Source organism: Branchiostoma lanceolatum, chromosome 11 (assembly GCF_035083965.1).
Source record: "Branchiostoma lanceolatum isolate klBraLanc5 chromosome 11, klBraLanc5.hap2, whole genome shotgun sequence".
Taxonomy (NCBI): domain Eukaryota; kingdom Metazoa; phylum Chordata; class Leptocardii; order Amphioxiformes; family Branchiostomatidae; genus Branchiostoma; species Branchiostoma lanceolatum.
This window is the reverse complement of record NC_089732.1, coordinates 495,906-521,973: the sequence shown is the minus strand read 5'-3', so window position 1 is coordinate 521,973 and position 26,068 is coordinate 495,906. Positions and strand designations below refer to the sequence as shown.

At 42.6% G+C, this 26,068-nt stretch overlaps 2 protein-coding genes and 1 long non-coding RNA gene across 3 annotated transcripts; all 3 read left to right on the top strand.

Annotated features, from left to right (window-relative positions):
- The first annotated feature begins 6,922 nt into the window (after window positions 1–6,922).
- LOC136445012 (uncharacterized) lies at window positions 6,923–14,955 on the top strand. The gene is made up of 16 exons (XM_066442843.1): window positions 6,923–7,471; window positions 7,964–8,166; window positions 8,549–8,720; window positions 9,313–9,351; window positions 9,633–9,749; window positions 9,938–10,175; window positions 10,469–10,632; window positions 10,846–11,067; window positions 11,360–11,560; window positions 11,705–11,826; window positions 12,150–12,194; window positions 12,691–12,800; window positions 12,980–13,167; window positions 13,347–13,670; window positions 13,922–14,054; window positions 14,403–14,955. The coding sequence occupies exons 1-16, from the start codon at window positions 7,207–7,209 to the stop codon at window positions 14,953–14,955; spliced, it is 3,096 nt and encodes a 1,031-aa protein (XP_066298940.1). The 5' UTR covers window positions 6,923–7,206.
- Window positions 14,956–18,193: 3,238 nt separating this feature from the next.
- LOC136444916 (uncharacterized) lies at window positions 18,194–19,715 on the top strand. The gene is made up of 2 exons (XR_010757352.1): window positions 18,194–18,376; window positions 18,743–19,715. It is a non-coding gene; the product is annotated as an uncharacterized lncRNA (long non-coding RNA).
- A 3,654-nt stretch (window positions 19,716–23,369) lies between these two features.
- Window positions 23,370–25,520, top strand: LOC136445011 (carboxypeptidase N subunit 2-like). Its single transcript, XM_066442842.1, has 3 exons — window positions 23,370–23,556; window positions 23,848–24,582; window positions 25,237–25,520. Exons 1-3 carry the CDS (start codon window positions 23,370–23,372, stop codon window positions 25,518–25,520), a joined length of 1,206 nt encoding a protein of 401 aa, XP_066298939.1.
- Window positions 25,521–26,068: the final 548 nt, after the last annotated feature.

Genomic DNA, 26,068 nt, shown 5'->3' with positions numbered 1-26,068 from the left:
CACATTCGGGCAGAATACCGAGAGTTCCAGAGTTGGGCCCTGAACAGTTGAGAAGGTTTTAAGCAAAGCTCAAGCAGCAGAGCGTTGAAATAAAATTTGCGATGACTGTAAAGACTTGTGAGTGGAGCATAAACAAAAGGACTATTACACTTATATGTCAAATTTACATCGTAGGGTTTCAAAGACGGTTTTTGTTGGAGCTAGGCTTAACCTACAATCCATCCTATTCTTAACTAACGTGAATGGAGGTCCTGTGTTTGGAGAGAGCCACACCTCGAGCACGTAAAAGACTAAAGAGCACACGACGCGTATCGAAAAGAGTAGGGGTCCTTCCCGGTGTGAGTGGATCATATAAATCTATCCGGATATGCAGCTTGTACTGTTCAGTACAGTACAAACCTGGTGTGTTACGCCTTGAGGCGGTTTACCAGGTATGCAATAGAAAACAAAACAACAGACGAAGAATCCAGCGTGAACGCAATAAGAAATTAATCAAACAGCCTGATAAATTATTTTAAAAGTCAGACGTTACAGATAACATCACTGTCTTTCATCAGGGAATCAGAATGTCGGTTTATTTTGTATCATGTAATCTTTCAGGTAGTGTCACCAATTTGAAAATGGCAGGTGGCCAGAAGCTACGCAAACACCAAATTAACAATCCACTTGACTTGGGTCTGTGTAAATCTTAGACAGCTTGAGTTTTTACTAATTTCGCGATGTCTATTCAAACTGAGTCGTATATCAGATTCCACATCATTGAAATAATTTTCGCAGAACTGCTTCTTTTGCAACTCATTGTTTTGCCTAATGGTGCCTGGGCACTGACAGAACTTCAGGTAAACTATTCACTCCATACAAAATCACCACACATAACAACAAGCTAAACTGGTAGCAACGCCCGTGCTTGATGTATTGTTGATGTTGCATTGACACCAGCCCATGTACTTTGATATACATGACATAATACATTACAATATCTTTTTACAAGCAGCTCAACCGCGTAGGAAACTTAAACAGGTGTTTATATATTCAAGTTAAGCTTATGTTATCAAAGACCTTATTGATAAGCTAACTTCCGAATCATTGAAATAAATAAGTCAACATACTTTCCATAGTATCACATAGTAAGTGCGAAAAGAGTGGTATAGATTTCCATTCGCCATGCACATGCTATGCCTGAAAAACACCTGAATCATTGCATTCTGATTACATCATACAGTCTCTAATGTTGTCTGTTTCCTGTTTGGACTGTTTTTTCTGAGAATTTCCAGAACCCTGGATTTATAAGAACGCTTTGACAGCTTAGCGTCACATCACTTCGGGTTTCTTGATACTTGCCGTAGGACGCATAGGATTTTCTATTCTGCAACGAAGCCTTGGTTATTCTTGTGGAGGTCGACAACCGCAGACCCAGCCGAGATGAGGGGCCTGCTTACTGCCTGCCTGGTCATCAGCTGCCTGTCTTCTGTCAACGGTAGGAAATATGTAATACTACATGTATGTGTCCGTTTGCAGATGGATAGAAATACATGTATACAATGTATATCAAGATCAATATTGCGTCGATTCTGCCGGTGGAGATTATGATCGGAGTCTCTGTCATCAAAGATCGTGATCAGGATCTCTGCCGGCACGATCGCCAATTCTACCAGTAGAGACCCCGATCAGAGTCTGTACATTTTTCTGTGCTTCTGGATGTTTGCTTGAACGATTCATGTCACCTTAGATCTATGAACTGACTCGAAACTCGGGATTTATAAATAGGAGACCACCCTGACACATCCCCAGCATCCTGACCGTGATTTCTGTCAACAGACTCCGATAAAGATTTCTACCCTGGAATGTGTTTACTTTAGAGAGAGAGCTCAGAGAGGTAACATACAATTCAAACAATTCGTGTCAACCTTTATTCAAGTGTTGACTTGCCATATTGTGTCTAAGGCGCTCAGTGCACTCAATATGTTTGAAGGAGCAAGAAACCATTCCGCTAAAGATTCAGATGAAAAAACAATGAAAAAGAATCAAACTCAGAAGTAAAGTTAGAATCATCTAGAAAGGACCTGGTGTGGGATGAAAAGGCTAGTTGATATAGTTATCTATTCATTAATTGATCGTTCTATGATATACATTCAATACACAGTAGCTTCGCTAAACGATTTAAATGATACAGGATAACATATCTCTATTTCTAATTTGAAACAAAGTCTGAGGTTCAGACTGGTTTTAACAACAGAGACAGGTAAGGTTGGGAGAGTTGCTTTATCTCAGTATCGTGACTTTCAAAATGTCGAGCATGTATTGTTTGTAGTGCCATAATATTCCTTTGTGACGTGGTAGTCCGTACCCATAAGGTGTGGCGGAGTTGCTTCATCTCAGTATCCTGACTTTCAAAATGTCGATCATGTATTGTTTGTAGTGCCATAATGTTCCTTTGTGACGTGGTATTCTGTACCCATAAGGTGTGGGGGAGTTGCTTTATCTCAGTATCCTGACTTTCAAAATATCGAGCATGTATTGTTTGTAGTGCCATAATGTTCCTTTGTGACGTGGTATTCTGTACCCATAAGGTGTGGGGGAGTTGCTTTATCTCAGTATCCTGACTTTCAAAATATCGAGCATGTATTGTTTGTAGTGCCATAATGTTCCTTAGTGATGTGGTAGTCCGTACCCATAAGGTATGGGGGAGTTGCTGTACTACTGTGCCCGGCCCAGTTTTCGGAATGTGTGTCGGTGATATATTCATTCTTGTTGAAACCGTTCACATCTGATCATCGAGCTTGTGTAAACATACGTTTCGTAAGCCTGTTGATTTCGTGGTCGCGCCGTTTTGATGGCTTCTTGCCAATACTTTGCTCCCTGGCAAACTACATGCACATGAGACTGTTTACACCATGCGAGAACACCATACCTGTGTAAACATACCTTTCGTAAGCCTGTTGATCTTGTGGTCGCGCCTTGGAGGTAGAAAACAGTAGACTTCTCGCGTTTCTTTCATAACTGCACGCCCTCTGTCTGCGTAGTTTTGGCTGAGTAGTTCTATATTTTACACGCAGGAGATTACAGTACCTAGAGCTTGCTGCTTTTGAGTTGCGCTCGGCCATCAGCAAAGAATTACTGGTGCTCGCCCCCTAAAAGTAGAGAGAGGACGATATAAGAGATTACCAGTGTGCCAAAGAATTTGTAAATACTGTACGTTCAAAGCGGCGGAAGATTTCCAATTGTCCAGTTAACCATGACGAAAGAACCGAATTGTTTAAACAAGTTACCAGGAACACCATGTGTGACGCCATAGAAATGATTTCAGATACTCTGATATTATACTTTTACTCTTAACGACGTGTTACAACTTACAGTTACTGAACAAATAACACAACAGCTTCCTTTGATTCGGAACAAGCTTTGGAATGATCGAAGTTTGGTGGCAGGAATTTTTTTGTGGGCATTTCGCATTTGTGTTTCAGGCGTTTATTATATACCTTGTGTCGCATAATTTAATTGCATTAGGGCCCCATTCAACGTGTATCGGAATTTCAATAAAGGAATAGGGAACTGAGCGAACAAAAGGACAAATCAAGTAAGCGACCAGCATAGATTAGATGTTTTAATATTTTATGATGCAGCCCGAGAAAACATCCACTGCGAACACCTGTTGAGTCGTATGCATCCTCCAGCCCGTGTTGTTAGCAACTGTTGCCATGACAACGACACCATGACGGGTGTTGACAATTCTGACGTAATGCGATATTAGTCATGTTTGTGTGTTTGTGTGTGTGTGTGTGAGTGTATGTGTGTGTGTGTGTGTGCGTGTGTGTGTGTGTGTGTGTGTGTGTGAGTGTATGTGTGTATGTGTGTGTGTGTGAGTGAGTGTATGTGTGTATGTGTGTGTGCGCGTGTGTGTGTGTGTGTGTGTGTGTGTGTGTGTGTGTGTGTGTGTGTGTGAGAGTGTATGTGTGTATGTGTGTGTGTGTGAGTGAGTGTATGTGAGTGTATTTGGTAAGTCCAAATACTTTTTTAGGAAATTGTAGTTCAACTTTGATACAGAAACAAGTTTCTTGGCTTTATTGAAAAGTTCACGGTCTCAGCCGATTGGCCAAGTGCCCGTGTGAGAAATATATCAACAAAGGGATAGCCAGTTCATTCTTCGGTAGATGGGAATACCCTTCACTGCTACGGTTGCCATTTCTTATTTCCGTTTCTTGATCGAAAAACATGTTCAGAACATAGAAGATATTATCACGCACACAAATGGCCTCGCAATTCGTGCAGCGCCTCGAAATAATTCCCGTGATTGCACGGCATGGTCCTCTCTAGAAAATTAGCAGGAAGCAATTCAATGATCCCTTCATTGTTACCTGAATACAGCGTCATTAATATTTCAAACTTCAGCCTTGAATTCTAAGGTGTCATTAAGTTAGAGTACAGCTCTGCGAAAACATATCAAAGATGAGGGGAGTTTTAGCAACACTGTGGGAAAACAATGATAGATTGTGGATTTTTGTTTCATAATTGCTCAACTGGTTCTAGAAGCAAAAGTGTGAAAAGACAACAGAGAAGAAAACTACAGGTTGCCGTTGCTAAGTAACCACAGCGCCTTTTGTCTGTTTGTTTGCCAACTGTTGACTCAAAGCAACAGTTGGACCACTTTACTTTTGCAACGACGAGGGGGGTTCTAATGTGAACATCATTTTAATGTATAAGGATGAAGTTTGTTTCGTATGTATTGCATGCCGCACAAGGAATCATGCACAAAAGCTTTTTAAAGAAAAAAAATGTATAGAGTTTTGGCAATGCCAGTGACTGTTTTAGACTAATTTTTTTCGTACCCATTGTTTCTATGGGTCACCCCCAGTCACGTGTCCATATTGCATCAATGCAATGCATATTAAAAAGTCTTGCATGCAGTCGGTATATCTACGCTCATCTATTTTTCCGAGCTGCACTTTTCCATACTTCTACTGGATTGATACCGACGGAAAGAAGCCGAGAAAATGCAGTGTGTTTTGCGTTTTGCGTTCTCTACATTTGCGATTATGGGGTATTGTCTCACCTCTGCCGCTGGACAGGGTAAGTTCATTTAAATACAACCAACGCACGCATAAAAACAGATAGACATGCATCGCATTATTTCTCGAACCACATTTACACAGCATAACTTGCCACAGCGTCTTGCGCACTATAAGTCTTCGGTGCATAGTTACTGGACATATGAATTTACTTTGACTTAATAGTGCTCAAAGCTCTACACCCTGTTATATTATGTCACACCCACCCAGAAAAAACCCCACACATTTCAATTTGAAATGCACCAGAAGTTGAGAGAGTTTTTGCCCTCGAACAAAAATTGCAACAACATCGATTCTAACGTATGAATCCGGTTTCGGACAGCGGCGCAAGCGGCGCACTCCAAGCGCCGTTCGAATCACATCGAACCGAACTAGGGACCGGTACGGGCCCCCGTATCGAAAGTTAACGCGGCCCGGGTATGGCATAATACGACTTTTAACGGAGAACGGGAGTATAACTTTCGTCGATATTAGATATATTATGATAGTTGTGTTACACGCAAGTGACCGACATGTATGGTGCGCACACCATAAATTACCAAGCCCGTTCTGATCGGATATGCTGGCTTGTTGACTTGCCCGAGGAAAACCGAAGCAAAATGTTAACTTTACCATACCGCGTCGCAGTAGCGTTTTGAAAGTAGGTTTTGAACTAAATTTCAACGCTTGCAAATAAAGATTTGCTTTAGATCCGTTGTATATGTGTTGCCATATTGTATTATTATTGGGCTTATTTGTTATTTTGCAAAATGAATTTAAAAAAAAAAGTTTTTGACAATTGTTTTCGGATTGTGTACCAGTCCACAGTTATATCATTTTCTGTACTGTTGTGAAAGAAGAATAGAAAGCTACAAAGTAAATAAACAAATCAACCGTCGGACTTGTAAGTTAAAGACAACTTAGAGAAAAAAATGACACTAGCAAGAGTTTAGAAGGAGGGAAGAAAACTGCGGAACAGAATTCTGGAGACTCGGAAGAGTATAAGCAACAACAAAAAGTTAGGTGCAACAAAATAAAACCAATTCGTAGTTCGGCAGTTTTACATGGACTGGCCATCATTGGAGACGACAGAGACGAGGAATAACATTTATATCGCACCACCTTGGAAGTTCATCATTTTCATAAAACAGAAAAAACTGTTCATGCTTAACATTTCTTTTCCCCAAAACGTCACTCTAAAACGGTAAGGCGAGGCCGATTCTGGACGTTGCGTGTGACATGGCGTCCAATTAGTAGCAATCACTATGTGGTCTTATATGACGATGATTATATGGTATTAAAAGGAACCTTCAAGCATTGTCAGAAGCGGGTGTAACCAAATTAATAATTCAAATTTCATTACTTCGTGGCAAAGCTATAGACGTAAAATAAGAAGGCAATAGAATAAATCTAACATTGCAGACACGCCGCAATATATGTGGCATAGAGTCAAGCAGAGACCACCATGCCCCGAGTGGCTCAGTTTGCGTGGTTGTCGGCAATGTTCGGTGAAGCTCGGCAGAGGTCGGGAAACGGCCTCGTTTTCATATGTAAGGGGATGCCCCTTTGGTAGTTGGGAGGTTTCTGCCTTCTTTTTTTTTGCTCAAAATCACAATTTATCGATGGCCGATTCCGGTGAAGAACCCAGAAATGGAACCCTGTACAATTTTCTACCGACCGTCACAGAACGTACATCGCGGCGGTGGGAATTGCGTAATATATAATGTTTTTTTAAGACGTTCGCACGACACTACAAATTCGCATTGATACGTGATGAATATAGCTGAGCAGTGTAATAAGCTAGATTTAACTTATGATGTAGAAAGATAACCCAAAACATAACGTTTATGTTTCATGTTCCGATCACAATACGGCCGTTTAAAGAAGGTTTTAGTCCTGAAGGCCGGCAGAGGTTGTGAGTAGGGCAGGCCTTATACTTTAGGTAGGCATTGACGACAACCTTAGTCTAGGGTAAACCAGAACAGTTCCCGGTGCCAGAAAAAGACCCTATCATCTCTTTTTGCCTACAGCTACAGGCCTGGTGTGTCCCGATGGCTACTCGTACCTCGCACACTCTGGCCGGTGTTACATTGCCTATGACAGAGAGAACAACTACGACGAGGGCTTGGCGGCCTGCCAAGCAGACGGCGGCACTCTGGCCATGCCTCGCGACGGAGCCACCAACGACTTCCTCGTCTCGTTGAAGAACGCCGCGAACACGGATAAGCCATTCTACTTCGGACTGGACCGCCGGGACGGATCGTGGAACTACGTAGATGGCGGAGAGCTGAGTTACACCGACTGGGGAGTTGGGGAGCCGACGTCTAATGGACACGAGCACTGCGCAGAGTACTTCAACGTCGACAGGAGAAATAAATGGAACGACGTTCCGTGTTCGCTGAACTTAGGCTTCATCTGTGAAACTGGTAGGTCACAGATATTGACGGTAGAGGGTTGCGTCATGTCATCAATTCCATCTAAAATGTCCTCTTAAAGGTCCTTTGAATGAACGTAAATACGTTAACGATGCTGCAGTATTAATTATAGCATGGGAATGTCAATTTGGCCACGCAACATCATCTAATCTTTATGTAGGCTGACCACACATACCGTTAAACAAAATGTAATTTCCGAGGCATTCCCGAGGAAAAATCCTATCATAAAACATACTTTTTTCGATGCTTAGTGAGACATACTGGGGCCGGTAAAACACACATCTGCATCTGTATCTATATAGCCGGTAAACCCGCCATTCGGCGTAACAAACCAGCTTTATATGTCGCCCCCTGAGGATATGGCTACCAAGCTATCCCGTTTGCCGAACAAGGCAATAAGGCTGTGGTAGCCAATTGCATTTTGCACCACATCACATTCAACCCCTCCATCGAAGGCTCTAAATATCTCTTTGTCACCAACAGTCCCGTTCGCTGAGCGAAATGGAACCCTGTACAAGTTTTATCCCTACCTGCACATGACGTACATCGCTGCTGCTCTGACCTGTGCGGCAGGCGGAGGCCATCTCGCCGATGTGACGTCATCGGAGCTGCAGGACTTCCTGGTCGCTACTATTGCGGAGGTCGGTGCCGGGGGAAATTACTGGATCGGGCTTCAGAACTTGCCGGTAAGAATCACACCAGATTTAGGTTCGTTTGCTCCACCCTTTTTTATGTTTTGTTTCATTTCGTAGGATCTTTGTGTTTCTCTTCTTTTGTTCTTTGTCCCCAATGCTTTAGCCTTTTCTTCCTAAAAGTTGTTTTATTCTATTTCACTATTAATTTGCTGAATTACCATTAACTGAATACTAATACAAAAAGGGGCTATCTCAGAGGGAAATGCATTTTTTGCGAAGCTTAACATCGAATGAAAGAGAAGCTAATCTGTAACTCTATTTGTAGCACACAATCCTAGTTGTAGGGTATTCACTATGTCAATGGAATTATTGTATTTTCTTTTGACGTAAATGAGTTTTTCATAGTTGAGAGATTTGTATCTGCCTTGTATAGGGGTGGTGGACATGGTCTGATTTAGCAGCGATCAGCGATTGTGGCTTCACCAACTGGGCCCCGGGAGAGCCGAACAGTGTGGGTCTGGCGTGTGGGTACCTCTGGGCGTCTCAAGGCTTCAAATGGGACCACGCCAACTGCGACGGACTGAAGTCCTTCATCTGTCAAATTGGTACTTTTGTCATACTTTGACTTTCGAAGCTTCCTTGTACATTATGTCTAAATATGATTGTAACTTTGGATATTCTGTTTGCGGCAGTTTACAGTTGGATTTACCACCCGCATTAAACTCCTTTCACCCGGTTACGGTATGCCGTTCACGTTCGCCAAGAATGCCTACAGGAGGCCGTGTTGATCTGTGTAGCATTGACATGTGGGGTTCTTCAGCCATGATATTCGTAAGGGCTATGTGTGACACCGTAGCACCCAGAGTGGCACATGTTTAGTGGTGTCATGCATATAGTCGACATGAAAAAACTTGAAGTGCCCTGTTGTACGCCATTAAGCTGGTGTGTTGCGCCGAAGGCGGTTACACCGGCTATCACCGGCTATCCAGATACGGCAATGGTACACAATTTCACATGGCCAGTTATATCGTATATGGGTTACTCCTGAGCAACTTTCTGTCAATGGCTTTATTCAAATCCAAACCAGTGTTGAGAACACTTCAGCACTGTGCTGTGATTTCTGTGTGTTTCGTGATCATGTTTATTCTGTGAATCAGTCCGTAGATGATGACAATGATACTGTTTTCACCTTACCAGGTCCCGGTGAAGAGAACGCCGCCTGCGGACCGCCTGAAGGTAAGACCTCACACAACATGATGGGCACTAGTTAAAGAGGTGTTCAACGCCACACGAAGGTGTTAATTTCTATAATATGAGACCACATTTCTATGAATACAAAATCAATCAACCAAAATTTGTTACACTTTATCACAGGCTAACAAAGAAATTGGCCAATTATAATCCTGGGCCAGTAACATCAGCTTGTCTGCCTGGCGTTCCACTGTGTATTATATTGTTGCAATTTCTAATAAAGCTAAAGATAATCCAGTAACTGAATAAACTGCTTCCCAACACAGAAAAGCAGTGCGCCCTGGGGTACTTCCGGTGCGGACACAGGCTGGCCTGCATCCTGGCGTGGAAGCGGTGTGACGGGCGGACGGACTGTTCAGACGGGAGTGACGAGGAGGGTTGTGGTGAGTTAGTCTCACTTTGTACCCACTGTACTCGCTCTTAGTCTTAAAGTAAAGCTTGTATTCTTCTGTTGGCCAAGACGTTCTGAAATGTATAAGACGATCTGAAACAATATATATATATATATATGAAGACTGTGAAATGGTGTACTGACTTATTCCATATCTATCTATCTCGTTCTGATTATCAGAGTGCCTGCCATTTCCTGGAAATTTCACCCTGAGCGGCAGACTTGCGATGCTGCCGAATCCGCTGGGCCAGGCGACATTCGAGGAGATCCAGAATTCGTCCGTGGCAGAACTGCTCAACAGTTCGCACATCAACCCAGAGATGGCCCACCCCGAGTTCAGAGAATTTTTCCACACGGTCATCTTCCCGAGATGCAATGTCTCCGGAGAGAGCAACACTGACTGCCCTTCATGCATCATGTGAGTGAAAATGTAGCAGTTATAGTGGCGTTGATTCTCCCTGAGAAATTTACGTAAATTCAGTGTTTTTTATTTCTTGTTCTAAGGCAGAATGTATGACAAAGGCCTTCAATGACTTCTGGTCATTCATATCAGAAAAAACTGTAAAATAGGTATTGATTCATCATTTTGTTGTTTATTAAGACTAAAAAAAAGCGTGCTGACACATGTGTAAGATAAAACATCCTCATATTGCGGAGACTGAACTCCCATCGGCCGGTACTAAGATCTAATCTTCTCAATATGATTTCTAGGGGCACACAACTGCTGCCGTGCCGTTCGTGGTGCGAGGAGGTCCTCAACGCGGCTGATGACGGGATAAAGAACCTGCTGCCTGGATGTGACCTGTTCCCTCCGCCACAACACGGCTGCTGGAACCCTGAACCGGAGACAACCAGTAGCGGACTGAGCTACGAAGGTAAACAGGAAGGCTTGATTCATTACTTTCCACTAGATCTACAACATTGCATGGATGAGTACAAGAACCATTTCTCTGCTGATTTTGACAGTTGTGCCAGTGTATGTCATGGGCCATGGCAAATCAATCAAATCAAGCACACGCAGTCAGGGATGCAGCATGTTCTACACTTATACAATCAACTGCTGATAAACGGTCATTTCTCTTTCACAGTTTGCTACCATGGCAGTGGCATGAACTACCGTGGTACGGGAAGCACAACTATATCCGGGGCAGATTGTGTGGATTGGTCCGCTGCGCAAGGCGGTTTCTACACGACCGACTACCCCTGGGCTAACCTGGAGAACAACTACTGCCGCAACCCGACCGGTCTCGAGCGGCCGTTTTGCATGGCAGAAGATGGCAGCCAGAAGGAATGCGACCTCATTCCGTGCAGTAAGTTGTCTTGACATCCTCTGAACCCAAGGAAAATATCACATGCCCCCCACACAGCATATAATAAATATATTATGATAATAGTATTGTCATGATTTCCATTGTCTTTGAAAATATCATATGTCCCCCATACAGCATATAATAAAATGTATTATGATAATAGTATTGTCATGATTTCCATTCTCTTTGAAAATATCATATGTCCCCCATACAGCATATGATAAAATATATAAATATGATAATAGTATTGTCATGATTTCCATTGTCTTTGATAACTTGATGTTACACCCAGATACCGACCTTGGCTGTTTGGACATTGGTCCTCCAAACTACGGCAACAGAAGCCCCGGAAAGAAGTTCTACTACGTGGGAGAAAGGGTCGCGTTCACCTGCGACGAAGGGTACAAGCTTCCGTCCGGGTATCCCAGGGAAGTGAGGTGCCTCGAGGGAGGCAACATGACAACCTGGCAACACGACAAACCCACTTGTTCAGGTGATTGTTATGATTTATTATTTCTTTGTTACAGATATTGCGGCCTATGAAAACAGCATTCATTGTACATGAGAAATAACAGAAGACAATCTGCATCCGCTAGTAATTATACTGTTGGGCATGTAGTAATTTTCCCGTCTTTAGTCAATATGAGATACAGGCTGATAAAGGATCTTCTCGAGGCGTACAGCGCAGATCTGGCGCCCGAGACTGAGGGCAACATCGTCATCGGCTTCACAGGTTCTGTGGAACAGATCGTCGACTTGGTAAGTCACTTTGTTTTCACTGGGACTTGATTTTACGCTAGGAGGGGAAAGGAGGCTTTCGCTGTGTTTCAAGTTCGCGGCTGTAACAGTTCTCTAGCACAGGAATAGAACAAACAAACAAACAAACAATAATTATAGTACAATGAAAACGTATACTCGAGGTGTCATGTTTTGTGATGGAGAGATCCCCGCGAAAAGCGGAGGTTTCAAGATTTACCCTATTATCTGTTGCATATCTAAAATCCTTTTTGGTTCCAAGAAGTAGATAAGTCACGGAGGTAAAGGATGCGACTCAATTAACGCAGCTGTAATCTTTATTTCAGGATGAAAAAAAGGAGCAGCTTGTTGCGTCTGTGGTCATCGACTTAGTAAGTTGACACAGTTAGGACAACTCTAGGGCAGCACGTGATTGGCAAATATTCTGTTCACATCATCTGTTCTCTAGAGGGGTTTTACTTTGTTTGGCCACATCAAATAGATTTTATGATGACATCCAAGTTTCGCATGATTTTGAAAAAAATGTACTCTCTTCCGGCGATGCCTTGAGTAAAGTTGTAGAAGTGACACCACACTGGTGTCACAGCTTTATGAGTTACCGGTAAGTTGTAGTGATACTAGGCTAAACTAGTGTCATTTCCCGCACTTCTTGAATACCTGAATGAAAGACTTGTTGGTTGTAATACCATTTTTGGTCACTTTACTTCTTTTTGCAATGTTAATGGCCTCTATTTTGAAAATATTATCTAATTTTGTTAGCCCATCTTGTTAGTTTGCGATTTGGAGACTGTAGAGGATTTCATTCCTGGATATTTTACTGGTTGTTGCCTTATTTTCATTTGCGCAATAAAACGTTTTTTCTTCCAGACTTGGCAGGACAGTCGACTGACATGGGATCCAAAGTACTACGAGAGTATCGAGGCATTCAGCGCTCTGGGCGACGGTATTTGGACCCCAGCAATGACCCTCAAGAGAAAGTACGTCGTCTCTTTTTTAACCAGTCCAATTAAGATTACCGGGGTAATGAATTCATATATGAACATAATGATATATTGTGATAGTATGAAACAATTTTTTTATTGAGAACAATTTGCCAGAAAATTGTCGCCATCGGATCGATCTAAGATAAATTTGTTGTTGTTTGTTTACTTCACAGTGCTGATCCTTTGTACAACGGCCTGGAAAAGGGTGTACCGATAGGGATCAGCAGCGGTGGACTGGTAACGTGGAGGGTAGAAACCCTGACCACCACCGTGTGCGATGCAGACCCCTTCTACTTCCCGGCAGACACCATGGAATGTGAAATTTGCTTCTCCGCAACCTCAGCAAGTGGCCAAACCATCCGTAAGACTTTGCAAACATTTATGAAATCATATTGATAACAATAAGTTTATTTTGCTAGTAGAGATCAATGATAATTTCTCTTCACTTATTTCCGGTAATTATTGGAAAAAAATTGCATATTATGTAGCAATATCAATACTGTTGATGGTAATTTTTTTGTTTTGATATGTTGAACACAGGGTGTGAAGACGAGACCAACAGCCCCTGCGACGTCTCTTCCGCTGAAAAAGATGAAGGCGAGTGGTATCGGAAGGACAGGATCTTCGCACGAGACAACAAGGAAGCGTGCTTCACTCTTCATCTGGAGAGGGTGCCCCTGTTCCACATCGCCACGACTGTCGGGCCCTGCGTCATCCTGGTGGTGCTGATGATGATCACCTTCGTCATGCCCATAGACAGGGGAGACCGGATCTCGTTTGGAGTGACCATTCAGCTCTCCATGGTCGTGTCTCTCGTGTTTGTCACGGATGTACTTCCTGTCAAGGGAGCGCTGCCGTTTTTCGGTAAGTTAAGATAGGCAAAGCCAATATTCTTGAATAGATCAGGTTAGTAAATCAAAGGTTCACAACTTTTTTTAAAAGCCCAATCAATGATTTTCACCTGCCGGCATTTCGGTGGACCGTCTGGTGTAAAAACATTGGTTGTGTACAAAGACCTTTATCATCCACTGTTTTCAAATAGATTGAAACAAAGGAAGCTTGTAATTCGACTCCTCCGGCATTCTGTTAACTGTTTACTATGGGTAATGTTACAGCCATGCTGATTGTCGTGTGCATGGCGCTGATGGGACTCTTCCTCTTCTTCACCATGGGCATCATCAAGATCCACGACAAGGAGGGGAGCCTGCCTCCGGCCGCGAAGGCTTTCTTTCTCCGCTACATGGCAAAGTACGTGCTCAAGTTCGTAACAATAGCTTAGACTGAAAAGGGAAATACATTGCTAAAATGGGGAAATATAATTTGAATATCACATACATTGAGGATTGATCTTTGGGACTACACGATATGGTTGTCCGGCGGCCATAGACACGCCATTCTCATGATGTGTGTATTATACATTTTGCTATCTTTACTGTAATTTGCCATTTGATAGTATATGTCTCAATTATTGAGCACCCACGAGCTGCCAACTGGTATCTGATCTATTGATTGAAGTAGGTTTTGGTATCCTATGTGAGAGATTGTACCAGCAGATGAATTTTCATGTTATTTCCTTCCTGTTGATGTTTTGTTAAGGATGCTCCTGCTGGGAGACCTCACAAAGCGTCCAAGCGACGATGGAGAGACCAGCGACACCGGCATGGAGCTGACCAACGTCGCCTTCAACGCGGAAGGCGCGATGGCGGTCTCCGGAGAAAACCCTTACGAAACCCCTGCCGATGTCTCCGGGACATCCAGCCATCCTTTCGCGCTTCCCGCCACGACCGAACCAACTACCAGGAAGCAGTCCACCGCCGAAGGCAGTCCCGGGCCCTCCGGGCGTTCCGTTGATGTCTCCAAGGCAACCGCCCAGCCTACTGCAGCTCGGGAGGCACCCGGCTGGATGCTGGTCTCCCGCATGGAGGAGATGACCAGTGTCCTGAAGACCGAGATGGGGAAACTCTCCAAGGCAGTAAACAACCAGACAGAGGAGATGGGGGAGCTGGCCAAGCTGATGAAGAAGGAGGAGGAGGATCCGGAGGTGTCCGACTACACCCTTCTGGCCAAGGTCCTGGACAGGCTGTGTCTTGTCCTGTACGTCATCAGTATCATCGTGGCCGTGCCCACCACCATGTATCTGGGCAAGTGAAGATCTGGTTTTGATTCGGATCTGGTTTTGATTCGGATCTGGTTTTGATTCGGATCTGGTTTTGATTCGGATCTGGTTTTGATTCGGATCTGGTTTTGATTCGGATCTGGTTTTGATTCGGATCTGGTTTTGATTCGGATCTGGTTTTGACACATTAAACACACCCAAACAAACTGTGCTTTTGAATTAATAAAGTAGTTACCCCAAAGGTAGAACGTACATAATGTTCATCTGAGCTCCTGGTGACGGTTGATTGTGTAAGAATTTGGATCTAGCTTGATGTGTGCAGAGTAAGTGACATGAAAAAAATATTCAGTAAGTTTGTGCTTTCTTCTTTTCAGTTTCAGTTTATTTAATTATTTATCTATTTAGCCAGGAAAGACATATTTCCTAAGGGTGTTTTCAATGTGTACTTGGTGGAAAATGCTTAACGTAGATAAGACAAGATGTAATATTTGTGTTTTCTTCTGTTCATTTCCAGTTTATTTACTTACTTATTCATGCAACCAGTAAAGACATATCGACTGCGGTGTATTCAATGTGTACTGGATTGAAGAACCAGTCATAGATTTAACAATGCAAAATGCAACTGCTGTATATTCTCCTGTTCAGCTTCAGTTTAGCTACTTATTCATTCATTAGTGTTACCAGGAGGATTGCTTAGAGGTGTCTTCAATGTGTACTTGGTGGAAGACGCTAAAGATAGATAAAACAAGATGTAGCAGTTGTGTTTTCTGTCAAGTTTCAGTTTATTTAGTTGTTTATTTAACCAGGAAAGACACATTGCCTATAATTTGTTTTGTGATAGTGACAAAATACCTACTGGTAGATATCCTGCACCTCATGTCCAAGATGAACAGTCTAGAACACTGTACCTCATGTCTAAGATGAACAGTCTAGAACACTGTACCTCATGTCTAAGATGAACAGTCTAGAACACTGTACCTCATGTCTAAGATGAACAGTCTAGAACACTGCCTCATGTCTAAGATGAACAGTCTAGAACACTGTACCTCATGTCTAAGATGAACAGTCTAGAACACTGTACCTCATGTCTAAGATGAACAGTCTAGAACACTGCCTCATGTCTAAGATGAACAGTCTAGAACACTGTACCTCATGTCTAAGATGAACAGTCTAGAACACTGTACCTCATGTCTAAGATGAACAGTCTAGAACACTGTACCTCATGTCTAAGATGAACAGTCTAGAACACTGCCTCATGTCTAAGATGAACAGTCTAGAACACCGTACCTCATGTCTAAGATGAACAGTCTAGAACACCGTACCTCATGTCTAAGATGAACAGTCTAGAACAATGTCTAAGATGAACAGTCTAGAACACTGTACCTCATGTCTAAGATGAACAGTCTATAACACTGTAACTCATGTCTAAGATGAACAGTCTAGAACATTGTACCTCATGTCTAAGATGAACAGTCTAGAACACTGATTCTGTTAACTGATGTTTTGTTGACATCTCCAACTTCATAGACATAGATTATGACGATATTACATGAGATATTACTGTCGACAAATGTATTTACAGGCTGAATGTCAGACTAAGAGTTTGAAAACACACAATGTCAGTTGAAGCTGGAATGTGCCTGTAAATATCGAGCTGTTACATCTAGGCTCTGAACTGTTCTTAATCTGTGTGATAACATGTCATTGGCAACAAGAAAAACATATTGTTACAATTTTTGAAAGGAAACATTGATTGAGGAAACAGATACACACGAGACCAACTCAAGGATATTTGAGCAACAATTTCGGACTTGAGCAGGCAGTTTTAATCAGCATTGATAAATATGTTTTTAATCTTTGCATATTATGTACAAACAGTATATAGATGGAACTATGCTGTTCTTTTCTATCCTGAAATGTCATTTTATCATATGTGCTCTATAACTGATAAGACTGGCCCACAAAACCCAACTCGTTCCTTTACAAGAACAATACCACCGTTTCATGAGCAGGAACAATTTTATTTATTGTCAGGTGCAATTATTTCACCAAGCAATGTCAATACCAGTAAGTGGAACCTAAGGGGGCTCATGTTTTAGCATGTAACGGTTTAAGCGCTTAGGGGCCTTGTATTGTGTATTGAATATGGCACACACACACAGTTAAATAAATGCTTGCTTTTCATCTTGCTATCGTGTGAGAATCTAAAACACAATATGTACATTTAGAAGGGTTATATCACCAATAAATGGCAAGTAGAGGAATTATTTGTGGTGTTCAATTATTGCCTCATTTGATATGCTTTTAACCACTATTTGTTAGGTTTTAGGGCATAAGATTTAAGTTATAAATGGATATACGTAACATCAGAAAGTACTTGCCCTTAGACGTCAAAGGAATTCAAAGAAATATGCAATAATCCCATACTTAAGTTCTTGAAACAGTCTAATAGCGCCGTTTAGCGGAACAAGCTGGGTGCGGTATAAATAACATATTTATGGGAGTTTGCGTGTACTTGTTGAAAGCGTCCTCTGGCGGATGTAGATGTCACAACAGGTAATGTTGATGGCGAACAACAGTTCATCACAGACGACATGAAAAATAAGACCGTCTCTTCGGGAAATGTCTAGTATGCATCACAATAGGCTGTGTCGGCCACACCCAACGTCTATAGAATTAGTCCAACCCCTTCAGCACAGAGTTGGAGGACACACTAAGAGACATAGTTATGCAGACTCCCTGAGACTTTAAGGAGTTTGTATAGACTGAAGACAACTTCCTTCCGTATTAAGGTTAGTAAGTCAACCTCTCCTCTTCGACCCTACATGATACCTGATGTAGTTGTTGCCTATGAGATGCCTTTAAGCAGTTATGTGGTTACATCCATAAAAACTACTTGCTGTGGCCTAACTGCTTATTTGCCCTTCACTAGGCGGCGCTTCAGCATGGTGGCATCACGGTCAGGTGCAGCCCGATTGTGACGGTGGACTGAAGCCGGCGGCTGCAGTACCTGCACCTGTCACTGAGCGGCGCTTTGTTAGCACCTTGGTACCGTCAGGTGCAGCCGGATTATGAAGATGTATAGAGATGAGCTAAAGATATACGCGGAGGAGAACGCGGAGTGGCCAAACAACGGGAAACAAAACGACAAGGGTGCAAATGAGGGTCGTTGGGAAAAGATATATTGTTGTGAAGTTGGTTATCCTGTTGAAGAACAACTTTCATACTAAAACACGGTCATCTGCCAACGTTCTATTAGACAGTACGTCTGACATACCGCGACGTTATGCGGGTTCAGGTGCCATTGTGAACTTGAGGTTAAAGGTCAGAAAGTTCAGGTTTGTTGATGTTAAGCCCAGGTGAGTCCGCAGACGTGTGTTACCTGTGCACGTCTCAAGCAGGATTCTTCGATTCCGCGGCTTTACGGTGCAAGTGTAGAGGACCAGGTATGCAGGTACGTATCTTGTTGTTTCGGTTATGTTGGTACATTGAGAGTTATGCTATGCTAATGTAACGTTTGTTGTGGATTTATTTTAGCTCGGACGTTACAAAGGTGTTGTCCGCCTTAACGTTTCAAGGATGTGCGGCGCCTTTTGAATACCAGCACAGTTACGTACTGGCTCGTTTCGGAAATATATCATGAGGCAGGGGAGAGGAGTTTGCTGTTCTTCTACTGTTGACTGTTGTTGTTATTGTTCTATCATCATCATCTGGTCGTGAAGGTGTCACGGATGTTTAATTATTGTCTAATGTCAGTAGTAAATGATGGATAAAACTATAGTTAGATAAGTTATAGTTCCTCTCTCCCGTGTTTCTGCAGTGCTGGTTGCCCCAAGCTTGTCTGGGTGAACCCACGACCAGAGCCGACATCGTCCATCTGCTAGGGGGACCGGTGCAGAAGTTCAAGGGAATCCCAGAGCCGACATCTTCCTCCAGCTGGTGGGACCGGCGCAGAAGTTCAAGATAACCCGAGATGTCTTCCTTCTGCTGGTATGCAGTAGTTTAAGTTGATTTCAGACATTTTGCAATTGTAAAAACTTTGTCATGCGGGTATGTATCTTTTATTGTTTCATATTGAAACTTGAATAATAAAATCTTCATTGTTTACCAGGTTAGCAATTGAATACATACCCTTAATTATGATCACCTGTGTTACAGAAGCTTATCAACATAATTTACCCAAATTGTCTTTTTGGTGTCTGGACCACGAGTGAAAGATGCATCCTATGGTAGTACCGTATCTCATATAGATACGGACAATAGTGTTATTTCAGTTTGTAGTCAACTTCGCTAAAATAGCAAACCTTTGAAGATAATCGGTGATGTGTAAAGCGAAGAATTGTAACTACTTATGCTAATAAATATGTATATTGACCCTTGTAGGAAAGATTATGATAAGTCATTGAGGGAATAGGGTGTTTATATTCTGTATATGGTATAAACTATTGTGTGTAGAGTTCTCCATTCTGCTGTTGTTGTCATAAACCCTGTAATGTAGCCATGATTTGCACGCAGCTGGGATCAACTATGTGTGCATTTAGTAAACTTAACGACGTGGAAGTCTAATAACTTAAAAAGTAAGAAAAGTGTCTTTATACCTTGATAAGTGATAGGGTGTCCGAGTACATACGAGAGAATATAGAGTAGCGTTAATGTCAATGTGAAATACGTTAGATGTTGTTACTTTGTAAGATAACATTCATGTCTGAATGAAATTCAATAGATACGTGTTTGTATTGGCATCTTTTCTTGCATATGTTTTAATTATTGAATAAAACACACTTTCCTTTAAACCGTTTCTTTGCTTTTGCTTGAATGTCTTTTTGTGTCCTCACGTCAGCTACTGGGCCTCCGGAGTTTGCCTACTATCAAATCGATTGATAGATGTCCTGGCCAGTCTTCATAGTTTCTCAATTTGTTCATTATTATATTCAGATTAATTACACTCACCTGTGTTACAGGTGTTCATGAACATAATTTACCCAAATGGTCTTTTTGGTGTGCAGACCACAAATGAAAGATGCTTGCTCTTAAGGTAGTTTAATGATTTGCTGGGGTGTAGGTGGGGCTGGGGTTACATAAGGCCGCAATATAAACCCTTGTATTGAGGGGAGGGCTAGAAGAGTCTGGGAAATAGTGGGAAAATGAACTTATAATGAGCAAAGTTTGTAATATTTTGACTTTATTTCGTATAATTCTGCCATAATGCGACATCGTGTTACGTGACGTCTTGCGACACAGCCTGGCGTGGCCAGACTGGCCTTGAGGGCACCGCGGAGGGCCCTAGTTTTTTGAGACACTAAGTTCCCAGACAGAGAACTAGTGATCTCCTAAGCCATAGGACAGCTCAGCTCAGCCGTCCAAGGCTCGCACATGCCCGCCCACTTGGGCTGACATCTTCTCCCAACACGGGGAGGCTGCCATTCCAAAGCAAGGAACGACATAACTCCTACATATCTTTCCTACAGCCCAGAGTAGCTCTTTGTACATTTCATTCGTGGTCTCGGAAATGAAGAAAAATAAGGATACCTTTTCATTCCTGAAGCTTTATTTTCACATTAATAGACCTCCTTAAAACTTTCATGTTCTAATATATCTAAATCATGAATATAAAAATGTTGTTCTTCTTCCAGGCTATGTATTTCGCTTTTTTTGGACCAAACTAAGCTAGTTGGGTAAATTATGATAATATTCCAATGCACTTGAATAATGTGCACCTGTGCATTTCTTGTGAGTTTATTTTATTGGTTTGGCTGTTCAGCACACACAGCCAGGGCTGCCCAACTGGCCTGTGGCTATTACAAAGGGCAGCCCTGCTGACAAAGAAACAAACTCGCCAGTGAGATGGTGGAAGGTGTCAGCTTCCAAAAGATCTTTTCAGTTTCTACTACTTGTCTCTAAACGTTAAATCGCAGACGCATTCAATCACTTCCAAAGTGCCAAAATCGTCAATCTGAAAACATATTTTGGAATCTGACACCTTCCACCATCACACTGGCAAGCTTGTTTTGTCAGATTGAGTCGTTAAAGCAAGTTAGAAAGGGATTAGTCGGGAAATGGCTGATACGACTTTCAATGCGATCGATTGGTCGGGGTGATGTAAGGTACAACAAACAAGTTGGTTTTCGCTGGGGTTCTTCAGGTAGTCGGAAACATTTTATTTCTTAGGCCTGATCATGCAGGCTGCGGACATGTAACATCTTTATCTTTATTAGAAAATTGCAACAATACAATACACAGTGGAACGCCAGGCAGACAAGCTGATGTTGCGGATCACTCAACGTTACAATTCAAGACACTAAGGAAATTCATAGCATGATACAATATGAATCAATGCATTAAAACAAAATGTAACAAAATGGGCTGTGTCGGACTGTATGCTAGCTGAATAGCAGCGCACAAAGACAGTACCTCAAGCCGTGATAACACTTTACAAAGTATAACAAACAGTTCATTATGTGCACGTGGCTGGCACATGTAAGGGATTGTACCATATGTAGCGGGGGTGGGATGGTGCGGAGAAGGTCCGGCGAATCTTTTTTCCATGGCCCTCTCCCCCGCTGAAGTTCCCTTTTCCAAAAACCCTCTACAGCGCTATTCCCAACACTCTGAGAGGAAAATAATTGTTGGGCATATTTTACAAATTTGACAGAACTTTGGACGGCATCATCATTAAATCATGGATTTCTACAAAACGTCCCACATTTTTTCCGATGGCCCTTTCCCCGGCTCAAGAGCAATTCCATGGCCCTCCTCGACTTTTGCACGAGCACCCCCCCCCCATGAATATCGTACAGTCCGTAATTATCACAATCGCACTTATCGTAACTATCACAATAGGCTATGTCGGCCGCACGCAACATCTATAGATTTCAAACGCAGGTAGTCCAACCACTTAAGCACAGAGTTGAAGGACACACTAAGAGACACAGTTAGACAGACTCCCCGAGACTTTAAGGAGTTTGTAGGCCGAAGACAACTTCCCTCGATATCAAGGTTAGTAAGTCAACGACCTTACATGATACCCGGTGTAGCTGTTGCCTATGAGAGGTAAAATACATACATATATCGTTGGAACGATATTCCGAGTTATATTGTGGTTCATATATTCTGTACGTCACGACAAAATGGCGACAAGGAAACGGAAACACTGTCAGAAGGGTCGCTCGTTGGTACGCCTTCTGACACTAGCCCTGTTTTTTTTAAAAGTAGGAATCTAAGGGATATTTCTAATATTTCTAAATCTCGACTTCTGCTCTTAAGACACTGATACTAGGAAAATTAAAAGGTGATTGACTATTCTCTTGTCAACATTGCAATGAGGAAACAATTATCATTTTAATCATGCACTACCAGCCACAGGAGATCATGGAATCATTCATGTTTCTGAAGTTTCCCCAAAACATTTCCGACCTGCTTACTGGTGTGTTCGCTGATATCTTATGTAAAACACGAAGAATATGCTGAATGATTCTTTGAGCTGCGGATTGACTTACACGCCTTTGTTTTATTTTTTCAGACGCAATTTCCTTGTCTTGGGCCCCTGCAGTCCTTCAATGATCAAACCAGTATCATTCTGAGGGATCTCTATCGAGGTTTGTTGAAATCCCAAATGTCAATAATTCTGAAAACAATTTCATCAGGTTGGTAGAACATAGGATATTGGAGTTTTCTTTTTACACAACCAGTGACTTCTTACCTGCTGAAGTTTCGGTGTCTGCCAGACACCTTCTTCAGAGCTTCTGACTGGAGTACTGCTCTTCGCCGCTATAAGTAGCTGATGTAGGTGGCGCTTTTGCGGCGAGAACACAATCCCTAACGTGGCTGAGCTTGTATCCACCCTCTTTATATGTCAATAATTGTTAGTTATATTAGGCCTTACCAAGTCCATTCGTTGGTTTGGACATATCCAACATACAAATCTAGTAAGAGGTCAAAATGGAAACAGAGGGTTAGAAGGAAAACTTGCATCTGAATGAAAATGAGCGAATTAAGACAAAAATTTTCATTCAGCCTTTTATTGTTTGTCTTCTAGTTGAGCAGTATCTTTTTGGCGACGGCTGAGAGACGTATGCATTTTTACATTATTACAATCGCTCAACAATTGCAGGGATGCATCTCTTAGATAATTAATTTCTTTATACCTTAATAACTCAAGAAGCTTTGGTTAGATCTGCATGATATTCAGTTTGTTGGTAGGCGTTAGAAAAAAAAGACAAGTGCGATGTTGGCCCCCCAGTGTCTTTCAATTGTACTGCAACAGAGCTTACGGTTTTGAAATATCCTGTTCTGGACATGCCATTATCATGATTCGTAGCTCTAGAAGAAATGATGTGGTTTCTTGAAGTACTGGAAAAGTAAGTTTTAAAAGCTCGTTGAATGCTGCCGACACAGATGCGTCTTGTTGCTGATGTATCTAATCTTTGTTGTACAGGCTACACTCCAGTATGTACGACAAAGCGAGGAGGATGCTGGTTCTTCTGCTGATCATCCTGAAGGAAACTGGACCGACCGCAGCCTGCAGCTGTTCATCAGTCTGTGACTGCACCAGCAGAGGCCTCAGAAGCGTTCCTCGTGACCTGCCCACAACCATCACCCAGCTTTACTTGCACGGCAACGGCATCACAACGTTACGTCAGTCTGATTTCTCAAGGTATACGCGCTTGGCAACATTAGAACTTCATCACAATCAGATCTCCAGGGTCCATAGCAAAACATTTCACAACTTAACCAGCCTTACTCAACTGTACCTCCATGATAATCGCTTGACCAGAATGGCACCTCACATATTTGTAGGACTTGGTAACCTGAAGACCTTATTTCTGTATCAAAACGAGTTAGATAGTCTCTCAGCTGGCATATTTGTGGGGCTTAGTAGCCTTTGGGACTTGTGGCTCACCAGTAATCATTTAAAGTCTCTCCCAGCTGACGTATTTGTTGGACTTGGTAACCTGAAGTCCTTGTATCTTTCACAGAACCAGTTAACTAGTCTACCTGCTGGAATATTTGCGGGACTTAGTAACGTACATTACCTGTCTTTATCACAGAACCTGTTAACTAATCTAACAGCTGACATATTTGAGGCACTTGATAATCTGCAATACCTATACCTTTCCCAGAACCAGTTATCTAGTCTCCCGGCCGAAATATTTGTGGGACTAGGTAACTTGGAGACCCTGTATATTTCCCAGAATAACTTGACTAGTCTTTCAGTTGACATATTTGAGGGACTTGGTAATCTGCAGTACTTGTATGTTTACCAGAACCAGTTAACAAGTCTTTCAGCTGGCATATTTGCCGGACTTGGTAACCTTCGGTCCTTGCATCTTTCGCAGAACGAATTGAGTAGCCTCCCAGCTGAAATATTTGTGGGACTTGGGAAGTTGCAGAGCTTGTATGTTGACCGGAATCATCTAAATAGTTTGACGGCTGACGTATTAGAGGCCTTATCAAATTTGAATATTTCAGAGCTGTCAGAGCTTAGATTAGATTTCAACCAATTGGAGACATTACCACTGATGGCATATGACACACTGGCCTCCATTCCAACTGTCAACATTGAAAACAACCCCTGGCAGTGTGACTGTAAGATTGCCCCCTTTAAGCAGCGGATGAACGGGTCCTACCCCTTTGAAGGCCAGATAATATGTGCTGGACCTGGTAACCTTGCAGGGCAATACTTACGGGATGTAAATCCTGAAGACCTGATCTGTGATCGGACAACACAAGTCTATTCTACTTTGAGCACAAAACACATTGCTGACTCTACTCTTGGTGTGTCTAGTGGTTCCTCTCCTCTTCATCAGTCAGCAAAGTCAACACCCACCAAGACACTCACTGCTGATTCTAACAATGACAGTCCTTTCAATTTTCAGTCAACAATAACAGAAAGCAATCCTGGCCCTACTGGCGGTAGCATTGTCCTGCCCGTGCCCCTGCTTGCCACGCTTTGGGTTGTTCTTGTACTTTTCATTATCCGCGCTATTGCTTTTTCGGTAAAGTACATATATAAGAGGAGGGATTATATATCTGGACCAGACTCTCTCAGTGATGATTATAGCAACTCAACCCCGGCAGACACAGTCAGTGGTCATGACCAGATAAGGCAGCATGTAGAGGTAAACCGTCGATCCGAAACGTCGCATCGCGGTATAGAAGGCACCTGGCATATCTACGATGTTCCAAATGCTGATACAGCAGAGTACGACACAACAGGCGAAATCAACCAATCAGAAGGTCTACACCAAGGTGCAGGCAACATGCATGGTGTTGATAGTTTTGGCTATTTGATTTTGCCCCCTCCCCTTCCCCCAGAAAATCAAACTGGCCCTCAGGCTGGTTCCCATAGTGAATTAGCAGCTGTAGCTGGTGGCGCAAGCGGTGGTCGTGACACATGGACAGACGAGGCAGAGTATAACGGCATCAGTCCGTCACGAAGACCACGACCAGCCTCAGGTCAAACGCAGCATCTCGGCGGCTTAGCTGCTGGAACAGATGCCTGCTCCGTCGCAAGTCACGACATATGGGCAGATGAGGAAGAGTATGAAGACGTGATCAGTCCGATATGCAAGAGAAGGGCCAAAATCCAACATATATGAGAACAGCCAGGTGATAGCAGCTGCTGCAAAAGATGCTGCAGCTGTTCCACAGACTATTGTGTATGAGAATGATGATGAGGCAGAATCTGCAAAAGAAGAGCCAATGTCCCACAAATATGAGAACAGCAAGGTGATAGCAGCTAAAGATGCTGCAGCTGGTCCAAAGGCTATCGTGTATCAAAACGATGATGAGCCAGTTGATAACCAATCACAGACAGCAGCTGCCCCTGGTGCTGATAGTCCAAACCACTATGAACCCCTGAGGAATCCTACCACTAACAAGCACCATACTTACACACCCCTACTGCCTCACAATTTGGTCTAGATATAAAAAAGTTACATAGAGACACAAAAAGAGACCTGATAAACACTTGTATACATTCATTGGAATGATTTCACAAAAACATATTTCAAGAAAAAACATAGACTAGGATGAGACCTGGCCGAAGGTTGTACTCTATAGAGCTAAAGAACATCTTATTTCAAAATGAATAATTGTGCTGTACAAACAAAAGCAAAATGTTATAAACTGTGGTGTGAAATCTATA